The following is a 17,004-nucleotide window of genomic DNA, read 5'->3' as shown; positions in this document are numbered from 1 at the left end:
TCTTTAACTGCAGACCCATGGCCTATATGGCCTCCCTATAGGTAAGAGCCTCTTTGTATATGTCTGCTTTACATGAAGGCTTGCCAGATCGGATTGCACTACTTCCCATGGTCAAAAATTTATAGTAACAGCCCACTAGCAGCAACTAGGGGAGACTATATATACTACACTTCCCAAAAGATGATGACATGGCAAAGTAGTAACAAGACCCTATCACATGCGAGTTTCTGAAGTCCTCATTAGTGCGCACAGAGATTGTTTAGAATGACAGTGTGCGGCGAGCATTTCATCAGCTGCCAGCGTCCAGAGACGCTGACCACAACCTGAGAGGACTGAGTCACTGACCAACCCAGAAGTCGTCACCGCCGTTACAATAAGGGGGGAGATGCCTCTGGCCACTGTACTACTGCTCGTCAGATTATCTCACCAATTGCCCTTTGGGCCCCATCATTGGCTAGCCGAAGAAAAACACCATTGGCCAGTGGGTTAGAGACCCGGGTCTATTGGGACTAGTGTGTGAAGTTGCAGTCTACTAGCAGTCAGTGGGATTACGTCAGTCAATATAACCTTGTTTAATGTGTTATTTAGATAGTTGTGGTATATTCCCACCGAAGTATTAAAGGAGACATTATTTTATGCTGTTGTGTACTGTTATCCCTTCTATCATATCTTTTATTATATTGATATATGACTTGTCAGTAAAACTCCTAATAAACCTCACAAGGTGTGCTGTGGCTCCAGTGACTGAGGTCTATCACAGAGGAAAGACAGGGAACCCATCTACTATTTTCTGCAGCTCCATAGAGGGTGTCCCCCTTTTGTCCAAAGAATAGAGAATGTCCTTTTACAGCTTGTATCAGAGATAAAAGTAATAACAGACAAAACTCCCTCCCTCTGTCATTCTCAGTGACAGATGTAGTCATATATGGCCACCCATTTTCTTATCCATCATTATCACCCTTTCAGATTGGACATCCAGTTATAGAATAAGCTTAATTTACAGTATATGTTAACTACTGAATCAATGTCCTGGACAAAACTGTAGCCTGTTGCCAAAAGTAAGTCAAATATATTGTTTCTTAAAATTGATATGAAAGATCAGTTTTTAGAGCAACCTAAATATTCTCTATAGATAGAAAATGATTTTGCCTACAAGATGTGCAGCCTAACAATAAGATTTTGCCATGCAGAGTGAAGTCTCACAGACCTTACTGAGTGCGGTGGAGAACCTGCAGAGTGCTTTACTTAAAGGAAAGCTTCCAGTGAACGAGCCTACAGTGCTGGTGGCTCCATCAGCTACCATGTATATAAACAGGTGAGTCCATTAATACCTCCAGCTCATGGTTGAAGCTGTTCAGTATTCTAAATAGCACGTGGCAGTTATAGTTTTACAGTTGGATATCTATAGTTGTGGAGGAAATGTTACATTAGAAGAATTTATATATTAATGATAACATTACAGATTTGCACGGTATGCCCCCCTCCCCCGCCCACACACAATTATTGTAGCAACCAAGATAACTGGCCCATGTGCACATCTCCCTATAAAGAAGAAATAGTGAAAACTGCTCTCTTATGACATTCCATGGCAATCCAATACCTTATTAAAGCCATTGCATTAATACATTTAAAACCAGTATAAAGGAGTAGTAGGTAGCACACAAGGCTCCCACAAGGCGCAGCAAACTGATACAATGATCTCCCAGTGTATATGGTCAAGGTATGATTGTTTTCTATTGCCCCCTGAATGAGTTCTGAACATTTATAGAAGGCTACCTGTCTATTATTTGTGCAATATTCTATGAATGGACCAGATATCAGAAAATAATTATCCTTCGATTATATCTGTGTTTAGTAATTCACTAACTTTGTATAGAATAAGACATTCTAGAAATTTAGCAACCTTACATAGGCGTACTATATTACTGCACAAATCTTTTCACAGTTTTAACAATTGCAATATGTGTGTTTTATCTGTGTGTACTTAGCTGTATCTCTGAAGCTGTGACTAACAATGATATATCTGCAATCTTTGTGTGGTAGGTTGCATTCAGACCAAGTGGGGAGTACCTCTGTGAATGTCCACGGTGTCAACATAGCAGCATTTAAACTCCCGTCCATCACATCTATGAATTTTCCCCTAGAAAGAGATGAGCCACTGGATCTTCGGGCAAGTATAATGTCAATGATATAGCTGCACAATAATGCCAAGCCATAAACATTATGGCTTACACATTATACTTATGGATACTGAGTTGCCGTGACTTTTGCTGATAGGCCTCTTCATACCCAGACCTGATTCATTTTTTTAAAATCTACAAAATATGTCGGTCTAACTGATCTAGTAATTTTTGTTTTAATCAGAAATAATGACATTCCACCTTCTTCATAAATAGTTTAAACCATATATCAATAGCCAGGTGTCAGCAGCGGGCTTCCCCACTGCTTGTGTAACCTAAGTAGTGAGGCAAGAGCTATCACAGCATCTACACTTTGTTAGAGACGTGAGCTCTGTGGATGGCTTGGATCAATAGCAAAGCGCCATTTGTCCAAGCTGTCCAATCAAAAAAAAGAAAACAAAACCCATTGAGGCCATCGATATCGATGCCTCAGCAGTGACGAGCAAGTGAGGGACAGGGAGGCTCCTCCCTGCCTCCTCCCTTCCTCCTCCCTCCCTCCTTCACACTAACTTGGGGTACCGGGCTGGGGGTGGTGCTTCGGTGGGCTGTGGGCGGGGCAGGACATGCTAGGGGCGAGGCTGGGGAATGCCTCACCCGGAATCAAAGGTACAGTACCTCACTGGTGCATATGGGTTAGTGTCAATAGTTGGAGGCCTGCACACGTATTGCCCTTATCGCTGTGGCAATACCAACCTGTCTCACACTAACCTGTAAAGACCAGTGCTGACAGTTTATCTATCTGCACATTTCACCCCCAAAAAACATGCTTTTCTCCATCTCTAGCACATTGCAAAGCACTGTTCGGAGGTTAAAAAAGCTGCCCCTTTCCCACTGCATACCTGTTGGTAATACATGGCCTTTCGGCTGAAACCTGTCGGTGGTCAACCCCCTTTCCATCCTTGTTAAATGGCAGGACAGGCCAGACATTAGAAGTGAGTCTCCATCATCTGTTCCTGGCTCGTTTAAGCTGTATCCATGTGCAGTGCGCTCTCATTCCCTCTAGCAGCATGGAATAGGAAAGGGACAGCTTTTTAACGCCTGAACAGTCTTTGTAATGTGCTGGGGTTAATGGAAAGCATGGGGAATATTTTGGAAAATGTGCAGAAAGGTGAACTAATCCTAAAATACTATGATAACATTTCAAGAAGCATTTAAAAAGTTAGCCAATCTGTTTGAACAGTTTGCCATCTAGTGGAACTGTAAGGTAAAAGCACAATAACATGATTTCAGAAATATTTAAGAGCTTTTTATACCATTTATTTTAATTTGCAGATGGTGAGTTTTTCAGTCAACCCATTTTCCTCAAGTGACACTTTTGAAATTACTGGTTCAGTAGGAGGTCTGAGCCTTACCAGCACCAATGGGTCCACCATCCCTATAAAGGACCTTACAGAATGTATAGAGGTAAAAATAACCTTCCTTCCATATATTCAGTGTCTTCTTGGTAAAAGGATTAGCGTAGCCTATATGTCACCCTAGTGTGAATTTGGATGGTACTGCTAAGGATGGATTAAAAATGCAGACATCAAAACAAATGGATACCTGTTGTATAATTAAATGTTGTTACAGCTGAGAAATGTATGATAAAATGTATTCATGTCCGACAGATCCTTGTCTGTTGTATGTACCATGGGATTATTAGGCAAAGTCCAAGAAGAGAATGAAGTGCAAAAAACTGAGAAAATTGGAAACCAAGAGTAAGATTAGTATAAGAAAGTAATGTATTCACTCCATTGTATTACGGTCCTCAGGAATTATTATTTCATAAAGACATGCATTTGCTTTTGTTCATAATTCTTTCCATTTCTTGAAACTGAAAAACAAGTAATTTCCATGTCCTGGCTATGCTTTGTTTAGCTGCCACCATACACCATTTTTGAAAGGTTGGTTATTATTCTATTAAAATGTTTTTCTGATGGTTTGTATGCAGATTATGATGAATGATTGTATTAAAGTATTATTCGCAGTCCACCATGTACTGTAGGTAATGCAGGTAACAGTTTCCAAATATGCGCCCAGTCCAAATCTTCCAGGTTTTTACTTATGATTCTCCCATGTGAAGATTATAAAGCTTTGAACCTAGGAGAATTAAAAAGTACCTAAACCCTGACACTTAAACCTAACTTTTAGTGACACATGTTCCTGTAATGTTAAAATGTTTAATATTTGCCCTTTATGGTTTTCTTGCACCGGGGCCCTGAGGGTTCTAGTTACGCCTCTGGTGACAATGCTTGCTTAACTGAGCTGTGGAGTTGTCATCCTTTCCTGTGTATTCATGAGTTGGACTACAAACAGCCATGGCAATGCACAGTGCACTGGCACACTCTGTTGTAGTCACTGCAATAAAACTGAGACATTTAGCCACTGACGGAACATGCATATGTTCACAAAAAGTTCATACAATGGGTCTACAAGATGTGTACTGCTTCGGGAGAGAGGATATGCACAAAGTAAGGATACAACATTTTACTAAAAAAATATGCAATCCTGTTTTAATTTTTTGTGCTTCACACAGCTAAGTACTCTCTTGTGAGAGTTTAGTTCTACTTTAGGTGCAATATAGAATGGGGAAAGTGAGTTTGGTGAATGTGGATCATTACAGCATCTGGATTTGATAGTCTAAAATGACATTGCTGCTGATTTATCTTTGTCTGAGAAATATACATGTTGGATTTATAAGAGTTCTCCATTTAAAGGGTTTGCTGCAGAGTGTGGAAAGATGGTAGTATTCTTTAAAGTGCATTTCCACTTTTGCAGCCAAATTAGGATATCGCATCGCATATTTTATATTTGTTACATCTCATTCACATAGCATAACTTTAACTTAAAAAATTGCTGATTACATTGTACTTGCTCTTTTCTGAAAGAAAGGTTTTTCTCTAAACTGAAATTTCCTCTTGAATGCAAGGGGAATGGGAATGTAGTGTTTAACAAAATTAACCCCGTCTGTACTGTGCTAGCAGATCTCATTATCAGTTGTAAATTACATTTGAACAATGTCTGTCCTAACAAAGGGTTAAAAATTTAGGCACTTTGTATGTTAATCAGAAGAAGCTCTGTCTATCCATATTCTTTCTATGGGGACAGACAGTTTTCTTTCACTTTACAATTGTTCATAGTAGCTCGCAGCCTGCTTGAAGGCCCAATTCTAAGAAACAACTAACAGGTAAGAAACATATTTTTCAATTTATTTTTAGGTATGTTGTATGAATGGGAACACATAACAAACATATAGGGGGGTTTTCTCAAAATGGACAGCTAAAGTGGAAAAGCGCGTTATAAGGCAACATTTTACCACGGTTGTATAGAATTCAGTACAAGGTACACTTATTATTTTGTTTCTATGTGAGAAAGCACAGATGGTAAGAATAATAACAATATATATTTGATACACAGATATTGTTACCCCGGGATTCTGCTGATGACGAAGTGAAAACTCTTTTCTATCTGGCTAATTTAACATCTGTTCTGGTAAATGTGACATCAGCCAGTCTTCCTCTTGTGATTTATGTGGAACCCAGTGAGCACATTCCTCTGGTGCTATACCTGGGGTACGAGTATCACCCAAATGAAACCAACTATGACATCAATTTCCATCTGCCTAATGGAAAATACCCTGGAGGTAAGGGTGTATATTTTAACTACATCCCATAATACCACAGTTAGGTTTAGTTAGTTACAAATTATTGTTGTTATAATGAGCATTGAGGCATTGAGAGAGACATACTAAACCTTTGCATATAATCTAAGGCCAGTCCTATGTATGAGCATAGCTGCACTTCCTGCAAAAAAGCACACACACAGCTTTCACATTATAATAGGTTCAGCATGTCTAAGTATATATTTTAATACTTCATTTTGATTCTTTCCAAAGAAAATGTGTATTCCTCGGTCATAAATCCAGAAGAGCTGTTTGGGGAAGGAGCATATTACTTGACACTGAGGCCAGATGTGGAAGATAACATATTTAATGGAAATTACATATCTGTGTCAGTCACATGTTTCACCTCCCAGTGTGTGTTCTGGGATGAGATCAACCAGAGCTGGAACCACACTGGATGTCATGTAAGTAGCTCTGTCCCCCTCCTCTTCTCCATCTACACCTCCTCCCTTGGTCAGTTAATAACCTCACATGGCTTCCAATACCATCTCTATGCCCTATGATACTCAAATCTATCTTTCTACTCCACAACTCACCCCCTCAGTGTCCTTGCGTGCCACTAATCTACTATCCGACATATCCGTCTGGATTTCACAGCACTTCTTAAAACTCAACCTTTCAAAAACTGAGCTCATGATATTTCCTCCTGCCCATGCACCTTCCCACATTTCCCTTGAGATTATTAACACAACTATCCAACCCTCCCCCCATGTCAAGGTGCTAGGTGTCATCCTTGACTCGGACCTCAACTTTCTTCCCCACATCCAATCACTATCCAAATCCTGCCACCTTCACCTTCGCAACATCTACAAAATACGCCCCTTCCTCACCAATGAACCTGCAAAATTACTCATCCACTCCCTTGTTATATCTCGTCTTGACTATTGCAACTCCATCCTCATTGGCCTTCCACTACACAGGCTATCCCCCCTTCAGTCTATCATGAATGATGCTGCTAGACTCATTCACCTAGCCAACCGCTCAGTGTCTGCAACCCCCCTCTGCCGATCCCTGCACTGGCTTCCAATAGCCCAAAGGAAAAAAATTCAAAATATTAACAATGACTTACAAAGCCATCCACAACTCTGCCCCCGGCTATATCTCAAACCTTGTCTCAAAGTATCACCCTAACCATCCCCTCCGCTCTTCAAAAGACCTTCTGCTTTCCAGCTCCCTTGTCAACTCCTCCCATGCTCGCTTCCAGGACTTCACTAGAGTCTCTCCCATCCTCTGGAACTCTTTACCCCAACCTGTCCGTCTGGCTCCCACTCTGACTACCTTTAGGCAATCCGTTAAGTCTCATCTCTTCAGGGAAGCCTATCCCACCTCAACCTAACAACTCAAATATCACATTCTCAAACAATTCATCCCCACACAGCTCCCTCCTCATGTATCACTTCCCCCTCCCTTTTAGATTGTAAACCCTCAGGGGCAGGGCCCTCCTTACCATCTTGTCTTGAATTCTATTGTGATTGTAATGTCTTCCTTATATTGTAAAGAGCTGCGCAAACTGTTGGCGCTATATAAATCCTGTATAATAATAATAATAATTTACTGTATGTCAGCTTCCTGGCCAGTGTCTTGGTAGCCAAATCTGGCAACCTCTTTAGGTGCTTTTGTGTGTCTTTCCATCTGCTCATGCTTAATGCACTTTAAACCAGCATAAAAACATTTAACTTTTATCAATCTCTAGTATTTATTTTTTTATCAAAGTTATTTCAGGGCTATTTTTCACATTTTATCTAGATCAACTTCATCATGTAAGGGGGAACCCTCGGGACTCTGATGTAAGGGCGGAGTCCCCAGAGTTACCCCTTACATCAGAGTCGCAAGAGCCCCCTTATATCAGGACAGGGACCCTAATCAGGACAGAGACCCTAATTTCCATCAAGAGATGGAAATCCACAGGACTAAATCCGAGGCATGAGACCAAAGACAAGCGCCCCAAGTGCCTGGCAGAAAACTGGAGACAAGTGCCCCAAGTGCCAGGGCATAGTGACACCGCTATACAATAGCTTAATCATTTAAACATTTGTTAAACCCGTACTGCTCATGTTCAAAATGTCTCATGTACTGTTGTTGTCACTTGCAGCTACCATTAAAATTTTCCCTTTCAGTCTTTCCTCATTCACTAGTAAAATTATTTGTTTTCAGTGGCAAAATCCCATAAATATTTTTTGGCACAGGCCTTTAGGTACTGAAATTTTGTAAAAAAATAAAGCAGTTAGCATTTAACCATCCCCCTACCAAGAATATAGAACAGAATGTTAACCTTTTCTCCAACACTTAACCATAACCATTAAACTTAACCTGTCTTTAACATTTAACCATCACACTAACTCTAGTCAGGTTTTTTTTGAGAGTTGAATGCAGTGAGGAAGGATTAGCATCTCTGTCAGGTTATAAGGTGAACCTCATATAAACCTAATCTGATCCCTAACATTAAAATAACCCATGTTGTAGCATACATACCTCATGCAACTTGAAAAGTATTGACACCAAAAATGACCAGTCCTGCACTGAGAATTTCACTAACACTGCTGATTATAAGATCACCTATAATTTATTATAATGGCTAATAGCATTTCATGCTCAATGATGGCCAGGCAGTCCTGGAGCTGAATTTCCATTAGTAAAATGTGACAACTACTAGGCTGCCATTGATATTGGTTAATTAATACGTTTTGCTTTATCAAAATCTATTACCAAGTCTCTTTTCCAGGTGGGACCCAAGACAACACCCCACAGTACCCAATGTCTTTGTACTCATTTGACCTTTTTTGGCAGCTCGTTTATTATTATGCCCAATGTTGTTGATGTGAGCAGGACAATTGAACTTTTTGCAACGTTTGTGGACAATCCTGTAGTGGTGACCACCGTTGGCTGCATTGCTGCTGTTTATATTATGGTGCTAATTTGGGCCAGGAGAAAAGACATCCAAGATAATGCTAAGGTAAGTTAATGATGTATCTAGTGGTTGTTTGTCATGATTTCCTCTGCAATAAAGACATTCATTTTGTCACATTCTTATTGTGTCTTTGACCTAGGTGAAAGTTATAGCTCTTGAAGATAATGATTCATTTGCCCAGTATCGCTACTTAGTCACAATTTTTACTGGTCACCGCAGAGGAGCTGCTACTACCTCCAGGGTATGTGCTGAAGATAATAAATCTACAAAAAAATTAATTTATCCACCATCTCCCATTTCAGATTTGCAAAACTAAGACTGTATAGAAGGGTGGGGTTCAACATTGTTGATATGGAGGGAAGGGGGGCCTCAAGTGTTGCTTCTAACATGTTCACAGGGCTGCACATATTGTTCAGTTAATGTAATGCTACCTAAAGCTGTCAGAGACTGCAGACATGTAACAGGAGATGGTAAGAGATTTGGAGGCATGCTACAGGGGATGGTCAAAAACTGCATACATGCTGCAGGTGATGGTCAGAGACTGTGCATGTGCTCTGAGAGTTGTTGGAGACTGGGGACATGCTTCAGGAGACTGTTATATATTGGAGTCACATTATATGAGACTGTGAGAGATCACTGCTATTACATCCCCTTTACAAATGAATGCCTCCATATTTGTGCCCCTCAAAAATTACTTGTGCCACATTTGATATTTTTCTCAGCGAATCCATTATAAAAGATTAAAGGAAAAAAAACATAAAAGGAGAAAAGGAATGAACAGCACTGGAAAAAATAATGCAAACAATTTAACTGTTAGAACACAGTCTAAAGCAGGGGTGCCCACAAGGTCGATCGCGATCTACCAGTCGATCGAGATCTACCAGTCCTGCTCGTCATTTGAAAAGTAGATCTCCAGACGAAAAATAGTGGGCGCCCCTGGTCTAAAGAATATACTTTAGAAGAGAAATATTCTAGAGACATATTTTTCTAGCTAAGGAACATATTGACTTCTGATGGCTATCAATGCCAAAGGGCTGAATGGGGCCCCCAGGCAACAGGTTGGGCACTAGGTCTATATATCAAGTAGTCGAAAGCTGGTGTCAGAATCTGAAAACCTCCTTATTTTGTTAAAGTTTGCCAAAAAGAGTCTCATTTAATGGAATGATGACATAGTGTCTACTCTCCAATGTGCCATGCAATAAATACATGAACTGGCACATTTACGAGTTATGTCTGCCTCCTGCGTACAGGAAAACCATTTCTACACCTTCTGAATGACTATGTAACAGCAGAAACAAGCAAAGAGCCATACAGGAACAGGTGGAGTGTCTCTGTGCACAATACAGTTTTGTATGCGGAGGATGATGTAGTGTGCAGCTCTACATTTGTTCTTTTTGCAAATGGGCTAACATAAAAGTGTGGCTAACATCCATGGTTGGAGTGTGGTGTGGGACCTCCGAGTGGTGTTAGGTATGCAGTAAAATAAAGCTGTGTAGCAGCAGTGCAGCGTTTCTGCGCTGATGGATATGTAGTAAGGAAATGGATGGGTTTCAGTAGGAAACAAGGCAGACTATAGAGTCACCCAGACTCTGGCACTTTAAAGAAATGCTGCCCAACTTTTCCAATTACTGATAGCACAAGCAGGGAGAGAAGCGAGTGGCCATAATTATCATGGTAGATCCTGAAATCATGTCTGCAAACCTCGGTTTAAATTTGCAGATAAGATTCTCTATCTACGTACTTCCACCCAAAACAAAATGATTGGTTTAGATTAATCTTTTGTTTAAAATATAGAAGTTCTTTCTTGTAGGTAACTGTGACGCTATATGGATCTGATGGTGAAAGTGAGCCTCACCATCTCTATGATTCAGATGGGGCTGTATTTGAACGTGGAGGGTCTGATGTTTTCCTGCTCACAACTCTGTTTCCACTTGGGGAGGTACAGAGCATTCGACTTTGGCATGACAACTCTGGAGACAAGCCGTCATGGTAAGTGTGGCATTTCTAGATGGCAATATGAGCAAAAATAGTTTATTTTGATTGAACATAACGCTGTCAGAATAAAAAAAAAGCAGAAAGCAGGGGAAGCATTAGCTCCTCTGCTATCTGCCATCATTTCAGGGAGGTGTCTTCTCCCCCATCCCCTCCTTCCCCCCGCAGATAGGGGGGGATGGGAGAGAGGGCACCTCCCTGAAATGGGAAGGGCACCTCCCTGAAATGAGTTTTGTCAGGTTGGGATGTCTGCTAGCTAGCCAACAAAACTGAGAAATTCATGCCGGATAAGTTAAATCCTGAAAGTTTCTCTAGTTGTCATAAACCAGGCTGTTTCTGGCCTCAGTACTTATGCTTCATCCTGCGGTGTTCCTGTGTTTCTGTTTTTATCATTTAACGGTCAGGTCAGTATTTCCTAGGGATTCCTGTTGTAGGAATTTTTCCTTTCCATCTCTGTGTCTTACTACTGGTTTTATTCAGAAACTTGTGACATTTGTGTTTTACATTGGTGTCACTGATATTTCTGGTTCTTCCAGGCACAAGTGGCCTCTACATTACAAGGCCTCTGAGGTGTTTCTATGTGACCTGTGCTTGCTATACTTTATATAATTCACAAGTTGGCAACATGGAGGAACTCTCCTCTTTATGTCTGCTCAGAATTACCGGGAAAAACTGTTAATGTTTATTTCTCTCCTCCTCCTTCTCCCTGAATACTGATAATGTAGTTTTCACTCAGTAAGGAGCAGCGCTCTTGAAAGTTACACAGCCGCCATATATTGGTGACACTTATCTAGGTGCCTGGGGCGCGCACTCTTTCCTTCCTTGATTAAGGAACATAGTACTTAGACTCAGCATCAGAAAGAAATGTTGCCTTCTTAATTGAGGCTGTGCTTTCCTCTTTACAATCAGAGATTCTGCTTTTATTTTTACTTCTGTGATTTAGGTTGACATAAACCTGGGCGTGTATGCAAGGTTTTTCATCTTTATCCTATTTTTTTATTGCTTTTTATAAAAAGATTGGTAAATCGTAAATAAGCAATTTCTGGTTCCTAGATGCTTTTAGTCTCTGTATTTTTTTCCGGATGATTTTGTTCAAAAATTGTAGAATCTTTTTTGTACCATTTATTCATTAACTGGTTCGGTTCTTTAACTATTATTGGTTGCAGCCCTTATTTCCAAGAGTTTGACTACTTGAATAAAATCTTCAAGTACAGAACAGGCGACAGCTGGAGTTGATCCACATTTTATTGATTGTGTGGATCAGATGTCTTGATTCTCATTTCATATGTAATGCGTTTCTTCATGCTTGTTGTGTGTTGCCTTGTGTGTCTCTCTCTTCCATTCCGATACGCAGAGCTGTCTGGCTTGAAGTGCTGATCGGCAGAACCCCAATGCAAAAAGGGACTTTTGCATTTACCATCCGTGAGAGGTTGTCTTTTTGAAGCTACCTTGAATTAGATTATTAGAAAAGCTGCCGGAGGTAAAACTGAATGCTTACCTCAAATGTGGAAAAATAGGGATCAGCATTGTAAACCTGCCCCGTCTTTTCCATCTTTTATGCGTTTCTTTAGTTCCCAGTTTCAAAAGATGTCTTACACTTCCAAACCTTTGTACCCTCTAGACGCCCTTGGCCATTAAAATGTATCCTTTAGCATAATGTCTGCTCCCACCTTTTCTATATCTGGTGTGGGGGGAGCCTAATGGAATTTATGGAGAGGTGGGATATTCTATTTTCAGTCTTCCACCTCCTCCTCGGTTCTTTGCGTTCCAGCTTTGCATGTCTCAGCAGCGCTGGATGAACGTTTTTGCGCAGTTCAAGGTCTGAAGGAAGCATTAATATTCCCGTTCCTTTGGCAGAACGTTTTCAAGGTTTTTACTTAAACCAGTCTAATTTTAGATTTGTACATATTCATAAAGTTAAGATGCAATCCATTCATTTAGTTGTCATCTCTCTTAGACAAGGAGATTTTTTGGTTTCCATAGAAATTTAGGATGTGTAGCTACACATTCCTGGATTTTTACCGCATTAGCGTTTCCTTTGTTGTGCTTCATTATCAATTTGTGGCTCTTCCCTTTGGGTTGACTTTGGCTCCAATGGTTTTTAACAAAAGTTCATGCTTCAGTTCTGGGATTCTTTTAGTTTTCCAGGGCATTCCGATTATTGGATACGTAGATGACCTTTTAATTTGAGAACAGTCTCTTCCTACTTTGGAGCTTAATGTCTAGATGGTGCTGCGGACATTAGAGGACTTTGGGTGGATTATGAACATTGAGAAGTTGTTCCTTGTTCAATCATATTGCTGGGAGTATTTGGGTCTTCTGTTGGGTACCAGCAAAAGTGTTCCTTCCTCAGAACAAAATATTGAACTTGTGGGATTAGGTTCAGTCGCTCCAATCACATCGCCATTTCTCTCTGAGAACCTGAATGAGAATACGGGGATTGATGGTGTCAACCTTTGAAGTGGTACCTTTTGCTCAGTTCCATTCCAGGACTTTACAAAGGAACATTCTTGCAGAGGGAGACAAGTCTCCTCTATCGCTGGAAAACAGATGTTCAGATTGAGTGTCCTGGCCAGGATGTTTCTGTTGTGGTGGTTGACATCTCCTGCGATGACAGTGGGAAAGTCGTTTCTTCCCATAACTTGGAAGATTGTCGCGACGGACGCCAGTCTTGTGGGATGGGGCGGTCCCTGGTATCATCTCTCTGTGCAGGGTTCTTTCTGGAGAAATACAAGCTTCTGATCTATATCTTGGACTTGAGGGTGATTTATCTGACATTGTTTCACTGGACCCATCTTCGGTCTGGGTGTCCAATTCGAATTAAGTTAGCACAAGTCAGTCTGGAAAAGTCCATCAAGTTATAATGGACTTCATGGCATCACAAACTGCTCCCACTCAATGTGTTTCATCAAAGTGCGACATCCTCAGAAATGGCCTCCACTTATGAGGAAGTATTTTGAAACATGTTGAGTGGGAGCAGTCTGTGACACCATCACGTCCATCCAGAAATGTCAGTGCTCCTGATGCACAAAAGTAGCGATGTTTAATAAAGCATTTGTTAAAAAGTGCTGTATGGCACATGGGAATGTGAGTCTCTTTTTATATTACTCTTTAATAATGTTTTAAAATGTTTTATGCTATGCACAGGGTTGTCCTTACACTATTCGCTGTCTATTGGCAGTGGATGCTCGTTACCAGGTGGATGTTCTGCCAGTGGATGCCTGTTGCCTCTAGATCTGGTGGCTCTTTCCGCCATCCCGCTCAGCTCAGCTGACGTCACTGGTTGCCAGGAGCTGCGTGGGACGCCAGCCAGAGCGTCACAGGCTGCTAAGAGCTTTTAGCAACCTGGGATGCTCTGGACATTCCACCCCCACGTGACCTAGTGAGATACTGCCTGAAGCAACCACTTCAGGCTGGCTCATTATAGGGATTGCCCTGGCTATGCGAGTTTCTTCTCCCTTATTTTTGCTGAATTGCTGTTGCTAAAACACAGGTTTTGACCAATTTAAAAAAAAGTGGTCAAAATCAGCCAGTGAGTGCTTATCCATTATGGTGTGCACTGTGGTGAACAATTCACAAATTGGTGGAAAACAGGAGTATTTGAAAATTGTTTAAGCACATCTTGCACTTGGCACTTTATTTCCAAGGACACTGTTTTGGAAGACGAGGGACTCTTTTTCATAACATGCAGTTTTATTTGTACTTGTATATATGGTTACAGCAGATTATAATTGTTACAATGTCAGTGTATCACTTGTGACAATTTTTTTTGATGGTTTAGATACGTTTTATACACATAGCACGTATTTAGTTTGAGAACACTGGGAGCACTGGGCTACACACTCACGGCTTTTATCTATCATCATCACTAATAATAGACACTGCAGCATAGATTAAGACATTTATTTTAAGAAAACTAGGGAAGTGTGGAGATAAATGAATTAAGAAAAAATTATGCTCCGTGTTTTCACCCTTGAAGGTAAAAAAAATGCTGCACTCCAACACCTGTCTTATCAAAGGCTTTTTTTTTTTCTCTCAGCACATCCTGTACAGACTTCTTCCGCTAATGCATTTCACTTCAAAGACCTATTTCTGCACTTCCTTTGAGGATTAAGCACTGCAGAGTAAAGCACATTAGATGAGGGCATCTGTGCTGATGTGCTTGGAGAAAAAAAAAATTTATTTGATGCCACTGGTATCAGAATTAGGCATTTTTCCTGTGTAAGCAAAACATGTAAAACTACCAGTTCCCAAACTCATCTCCTGATTTCTCCCTTACAGGTATGTGAACAGGGTCTTGGTGCATGACTTGGAAATAGATCGGAAGTGGTATTTCCTCTGTAACTCCTGGCTTTCTGTTGAGGTTGGAGACTGTGTATTGGATAAAATGTTCACTGTAGCCACAGAAGAGGATATGAAACAATTCAGGTACTTGTATTACTTCACTTAATGCAGAAGCAGAGTGTAAAATGCACTGCATTATCATACACAGCTAATCTGAATTCACATTCTATTGAATTGAACATTCACTATAGTGTTAATGTGAAAGATATACGCTGTATATGATAAGTCTCCATCATATTGTTACAGCAACTTGTTCTTCATGAAAACATCCAAAGGGTTCCGTGATGGTCATATCTGGTACTCTGTCTTCAACCGCTCTCCCAGAAGCCCTTTCACCAGGGTGCAGAGAGTGTCCTGTTGCTTCTCCCTGCTGCTGTGCACCATGTTGACCAGCATTATGTTCTGGGGAGTGCCCTCAGACCCGGCCGAGCAGAAGATGGACTTGGGTAATCAGAGGTTTACGTACCAGCTCTCAGATTGTGTTTGCTGTAGACAAAAATTGTTTTGTGGTGTATGAAAAGTTTGACTAGAACATAAGTAGGTAACATTTAGTCTTTTGAACATTTTAAGGCTGGATTTATTCTAAATGTTAGCTGGGGTCAATGACAAGACATTTTTGATAAAGTTATTATATTATTATATATTATTATATTCATTTAAAATCAATTAAAGATAAAGTTATATTAATTTAGAGCCATTGTTGTCAGACATTATAAAGTCATGGAAGGCTCTCTATATGACTGTTTCTGTGTGCACAGTCTTGGCTAGAGCAGGTCTGTGTGGGGGTCAAAAGATTGGTAATCCATTGTGGTGTTGCATTCTATAATTAAAGGTAAGATTGAGTTCACCTGGCAGGAGGTCATGATCGGATTTGAGAGCTCCCTGCTGATGTTCCCCATCAACCTTCTAATTGTCCAGATCTTCAGAAACGTACAACCTAAACAGACAAAGGAATCAGAAAAGAAGGAAAAGGATTGTTCTTCTGATGCGACCCTGGGGTCTTCATCTTTGCCACTTGTCTCCAGCTTAACTCTCACTACAGAGGCTGTTTTAAAGGTAGGAGCATTATGCAATGAAAAATTGTATTTTGCGGTTTCAAGCTTAAATAATAAAAGATCCAGATCTGCCATATTAGGGCACATTCATAGATCTGCACTGTGATAAGATTGCTCGAAGATTTCAGGTCCATTTTGTTTCCTTCTGTAAAACAACTGTTCTGTTCCTACATTCTCCCCCTACTTAAAGTCTTTGGGTCCCTCCAAAGGGTAAACTGCGTTTGTAGGTTCTACAGACAGCATATACAATATAAAAGGCACATATAAAGTTTATACTAAACAACTTGAATACCTTTACTGCGTGCAGATAGATGCAGTTTATGACAGCGTCTAGCAAGTGGGGTGGGTCAAGGGACACTCCACCAAGGTGTGCTGATGGCCTGAGTTGGACACAAGTCCTTTGATACTTCTGTGTTCAAGTGGACACCTCGGGTGATCTTCGCACAGTAGTTACAGCTTCCTCTGTGCTATTCCCTGGTGAGTCATAAGTGAGTCTCTGAGGGGGTCGCACCGGTCGTTTGGACCTTGATTCTAGAAGCCCTGATGGACCCTCATCTGCGGAGTCCTCTTCTACTTGAAGTGTTGGCAGAGAGGATTCAGCTTCCTCTTCTACTGGCTGAACAGGAGCATCCTCTAGCACTGAGGTTTCTGGCAAGAGACTTTCCACTTGAGAAGGTACAGAATTATCTTCCATGGGCATATCCTCGTTTGCTTGAGGCACAAATTCAGGGGCATCCGGTCTCAAATTGATCCAGTCCTGCTCAGGAGCCATAGTAGTTGGATTGACATCCATGGGTTCAGATGGCCACATCCAACTCGGACACACATCTTCCTCATCGCTGTCGTCCTCACTTTCTGTTGTAG

The 17,004-nt window shown here is 40.9% G+C and overlaps 1 protein-coding gene across 1 annotated transcript in view; it reads left to right on the top strand.

Annotated features, from left to right (window-relative positions):
- The window catches only part of PKD1L2 (polycystin 1 like 2), a 78,912-nt gene that overhangs the window by 32,635 nt on the left and 29,273 nt on the right, over positions 1 to 17,004 (top strand). Inside the window, exons 19-29 of the mRNA XM_018555386.1 lie at positions 1,191 to 1,315; positions 2,044 to 2,170; positions 3,453 to 3,584; positions 5,577 to 5,802; positions 6,055 to 6,245; positions 8,564 to 8,794; positions 8,889 to 8,990; positions 10,560 to 10,738; positions 15,023 to 15,169; positions 15,332 to 15,531; positions 15,918 to 16,141. Coding sequence (XP_018410888.1) covers positions 1,191 to 1,315; positions 2,044 to 2,170; positions 3,453 to 3,584; positions 5,577 to 5,802; positions 6,055 to 6,245; positions 8,564 to 8,794; positions 8,889 to 8,990; positions 10,560 to 10,738; positions 15,023 to 15,169; positions 15,332 to 15,531; positions 15,918 to 16,141 — 1,884 coding nt within the window. The remainder of the gene's footprint in view (positions 1 to 1,190; positions 1,316 to 2,043; positions 2,171 to 3,452; positions 3,585 to 5,576; positions 5,803 to 6,054; positions 6,246 to 8,563; positions 8,795 to 8,888; positions 8,991 to 10,559; positions 10,739 to 15,022; positions 15,170 to 15,331; positions 15,532 to 15,917; positions 16,142 to 17,004) is intronic.

Source organism: Nanorana parkeri, unplaced genomic scaffold, assembly GCF_000935625.1.
Source record: "Nanorana parkeri isolate BGI_ZX_2015 unplaced genomic scaffold, ASM93562v1 scaffold195, whole genome shotgun sequence".
Lineage (NCBI taxonomy): Eukaryota > Metazoa > Chordata > Amphibia > Anura > Dicroglossidae > Nanorana > Nanorana parkeri.
Note: the sequence above shows the minus strand (reverse complement) of the source record. Positions and strands in the feature narration are given on the sequence as shown.